At 38.7% G+C, this 4,342-nt stretch overlaps 1 protein-coding gene across 1 annotated transcript; it reads right to left on the bottom strand.

Annotated features, from left to right (window-relative positions):
* Positions 1-1,149: 1,149 nt before the first annotated feature.
* Positions 1,150-1,711, bottom strand: LOC142162761 (uncharacterized). The gene is made up of 2 exons (XM_075219477.1): positions 1,516-1,711; positions 1,150-1,346 (listed from the first exon to the last, which is right to left on the bottom strand). Exons 1-2 carry the CDS (start codon positions 1,709-1,711, stop codon positions 1,150-1,152), a joined length of 393 nt encoding a protein of 130 aa, XP_075075578.1.
* Positions 1,712-4,342: the final 2,631 nt, after the last annotated feature.

Genomic DNA, 4,342 nt, shown 5'->3' with positions numbered 1-4,342 from the left:
TGTCTCCCTCTTTCTCTTCTCAATCTGTTCACCCTTATCAACTGGTGCATCTTTCTCAGCCAGCTTTCTTTTCTCCATTTTTTTAATTATTTTTTTTCTTTTTTTCCCACAAATAAAGATTCTACCACTTCATCCTCTCGTCCACAATTGCCACATCAGCAGGTTACACCACTTCATTATCAATCAACCTGCTTTTCTCAATCCTTTTTATCGGATCGGAAGTTCGTTTAAACACAGAACTCAAAGAGAAAAAGATCATCATTAAAATTGACTTCATGAGAAGGACTTGAGGGATCATGTCCCTCATTCAGTACTCACATTTACCAATTTTTCCATCCTTCAAGGCTTCCACAAATCCAGCAACAACTTCAGCCTCACGCTTTAGAATATTAGATCTACCCTATTCCCTTTCAGTTAAACTTCCATCAAAATCTACCAAAGAATTATTGGGGTTTTGATTTTGATGGAGTTAGGATTTTTGAAAGTGAGAGAGTTGGGTTCACTTCTAGCATATTTGGAAAGAAGGATTATTTTGAGACAAGGTTGATTTTGATTTTGAAGAAAAGAATCGGTTTTATTTGGGTGTAAGATAGAGAAGTGCCTGGCAACGAGTCAATTTAGAAAAAGTTTTAACATTTTGGACTTCAAATGTTAGGAGGAGAGGCAGGAGAAAGGTAGAAACAAATTAATGACATGACACTTCAGCAACTTAAAAAGGCATATAAGTATTGAAGAGACTACTAACCTGAGTCACAAGAACCAGGTTCCTTGACAGTTTTTGAAAATTTTGAGCAAAGTCTCCTAGAAGTGCAATGTCACTCTTACTTGTTTTTATCATGAAACTGCCATATCTGTATACCTGTAACAGTATAGATTTGAGTTAGATGTCGCCGAAAAATACTTTATAGCATTGTACCTTTCCTTCTTAACATAGCCAATCATCGAGGGACCAGGTCCTTAGTTGAGCTTGATCAACCCCAACTCCGGACGATTTCTTTCAAAATGTTCACTGCCAACACCTTGGTGAAGATGTCTACTACCTGGTCCTCCGTCTTCCAGAATTTCATACAAATCAGAATCTTTTCAATATTAACCCTCAAAAAGTGATAAACACGTCAATGCGCTTTGTCCTCTTGTGTTATACCGAGTTCAAGCTATAAATACACCAAAGTCTTCAAGATGTTGCTTGATCTGTAGTGGATGAGCACAACACGAGGCAACTGCAACATATTCTGCTTCAGCTATTGAGAGAGCTATGGAGTTTTGTTTCCTTGTACCCCATGAGATAAAACATGATCCAAAGAAATAAGCCATTTTAGATGTGCTTTTCCTGTCCACCAGATAGCCTGCATAATCAGCGTCAGCATAACCAATAAGGTTGAAATTGTCACATGAAGGATAGTACAGAACCAGGTTTTGTGTCCCCTTAAAATATCTTAGAATTCTCTTAGCAGCCTTTAAATGAGATTCCTTAGAATTTGATTGGAACCTTGCACATAATCCTATACTAAATACAATGTCTGAACTGCTGGCAGCAAGGTAGAGTAGAGATCCAATGATTCCCCTTTGATGCTTCCATATCAAAACTTTTCAAGAGTTCTTTGATGCATTTCTGCTGACTGATACACGTTCCCTTTATGGACTGCTTCACTTGAAGACCCAGGAAGACATTCAGTTCCACCATCATACTCATTTCAAACTCACTTCCCATGACTTTAGCAAATTCTTCACATAATGAGTCAGTTGTAGCTCCAAATATGATGTCATCCACATAAATCTGAATAATGAGCAGGTTCCTTCCTTGTATTTTCAAAGACAGTGTATTGTCAATTTTTCCTCTTGTGAAGCCATTTTCCAAGAGAAACTTGGATAGTATCTCATACTTTCTCTAGGGAACTGCTTCAATCCATACAATGCCTTATCCAATTTGAATACATGTTTAGGATGTACATGACGTTCAAAACCTATAGATAGCTTGATATAGACTTCTTCCTTGAGAAAACCATTTAGGAAGGCACTCTTCACAACCATTTGGAATATGGTGAATTCCATATGTAAAGCAAAGGCAATGAGGATCCTAGTATCTTCCATGCGAGCTACTGTGGCAAAAGTCTCATCATAATCGATCCCTTCCTCCTGATTGTATACTTGGACAGCAAGCCTTGCTTTGTTCTTTGTAGTATTTCCATGTTCATCCAGCTTATTCCTGAATACCCACCTGGTACCTATGATGGTTCTGTTTGAGGGTCTAGGTATCAGGTGCCATACCTTATTTCTTTCAAATTGATGTAGTTCCTCTTGCATTGCAATGGATTTCCCTACACTTCTTGATCTATTACTTGTGGAGTGCCTTGCACTGTATCTCTAACTCTTTCTTCAGCTTCAGTGGTAGTAATTTGGGGTACTAGGTTCCTCTTGAGAAGTGGGAGAGGATGTGACATTGTATTCACTTGCCTCATTCATCTGGCTCATCATATCAGTCTTGCCATTTGAAACATCAGATATTTCCCTTAGTACATGAATCACACACCCTGTGCTCCTTGAAATTTGACTTGAGCAGATCATGAACCAGGTCCTTCTCAACTAATTTGTTCAGCAGTGTGAAACTTGCATGACCCAGTCTTCTGTGCCATAACTCAGCATTATCATTAATAGTACTAAGACAGCTAAGATCCCCTTTGTCACAGATTTGGGAAAAACCCAGCAAGCTATACTTCATCCCTTTCACGAAGTACGCATGTTTAATAAAGTGGGGGAGAGACTTTCCGATCCTTCCAACTCCCAAAATGTATCCTTTCTTGCCATTTTCAAAGGATACACTCCCTCCTTGCAGGGCCTTCAGTGAAAGGAAATCATTTGTACTTCCAGTCATGAGCTCCAAGCAGTCCCTATCCATGTACCACTATTAACTTCTCCCTTTCACTGTTCCCTGCACACTATATCAATGATTAGGCTTAGGAACCCAAGCCAGCTTGGGTCCCTTATAATGATAGAATGGACGGATCAAACTTCGTTTTGCCCATGCAGGCAACACATATTTTCTTTTCAGGGAACCAGGTTCCTCATCAGTACGCCTCTTTTCAACAAAAACTTTGTTTTTCTGTAAAGACTGAATTTTAACTTTACAAGAGTCCTTGTAATGACCAGTTTGACTACAGTGAGTGCACAACCTACTATCAGCCACAGTTACATACTTCCTATGGGGATTATAGGAGGTTTTAGCCTTTTGGAACCCGATGCGTTGCCTGTTTTCACCATTACTCCTGTACATAAACGTTATTACATCAAATGACCTGTCCATTTAAGTGACTTATCAAGATCATTTTAACCCTTTTTATATACTCCTGGAGTTATCTATTCTTTTCAAGCTCAGCAAGAAGATTTGTTTTAACTTTCTTAAGCTTACTCTCAAGCTCAAGTTGAGCCTTACTAGCCACTTCCTCTCCCTCAATGTTGTCCATCCATTTTTTGTTTGTTTTTTCAGCAAGTTATGTTCTCTAGTTACTTCTTCCACTTGTTCCCTTAAATCTACAATGGAAACTACCATATCATCCCTTTTTTGCTCAGTAGCTGCAATTTTCTCTACTAGAGTATTCTTTTCTTTGCTAAGGTTCTATATGGTTTCTTTCAAGTCAACAACTACTACCATCAAATCATCTTTAGATTGTTCAGCATCTCCTAGCTATATGATTAGGGCATCTTTATCATTAACAAAACTATACTATGTATCAATTAGAGCATTTGTTAATGCCACCAATTTCTTCGATGAGTAGGACTTCAGATTTCTCTGAACATCCCTGAAATTTACCTCATCATTGTCATCCTCTTCATCCTCATCGGATTGATCCATCAATGCAAATAATGAATCATATTCTTTTGCTTTATTTTCCACTGCTATCATGGAGCTACTTCCTGCATCTGGTTCCTCTTCTGATTCACTGGAGGAGTCTCCCCATGCAGCAAAAGCTTGCTTCACAACATTGTCAGTTGCATTTTTTGGCTGAATCATTTGTTAGGAACCGGGTTCCTTTTTGCTACTTTGTCAGAGTTACGTTTGTAATGCTCTTGTTTCAGAAATGGGAAGTCTTTGATGAAGTGTCCAGACTTTCCACACTTATGACAACAGTCATTTCCTTTGAAATTCCTGCTGGAACTTCCTTTCTTTGGGATCCCACTATTTTTACGAACCATCTTCTAAAATCTTTGTGGTCTATTGGTTGATTGACTTTCCTCCAAGTTTGGTGGAGCAGCCATGTAGATCCGTTCTGGGTGTTAACCTTTTAGAAAGAACCTGCTCTGATACCAATTGTTAGAAACTAAGCGTCCACCAGACTGTATAGAG

The sequence above is a fragment of the Nicotiana tabacum genome, chromosome 1, assembly GCF_000715075.1.
Source record: "Nicotiana tabacum cultivar K326 chromosome 1, ASM71507v2, whole genome shotgun sequence".
Lineage (NCBI taxonomy): Eukaryota > Viridiplantae > Streptophyta > Magnoliopsida > Solanales > Solanaceae > Nicotiana > Nicotiana tabacum.
Note: the sequence above shows the minus strand (reverse complement) of the source record. Positions and strands in the feature narration are given on the sequence as shown.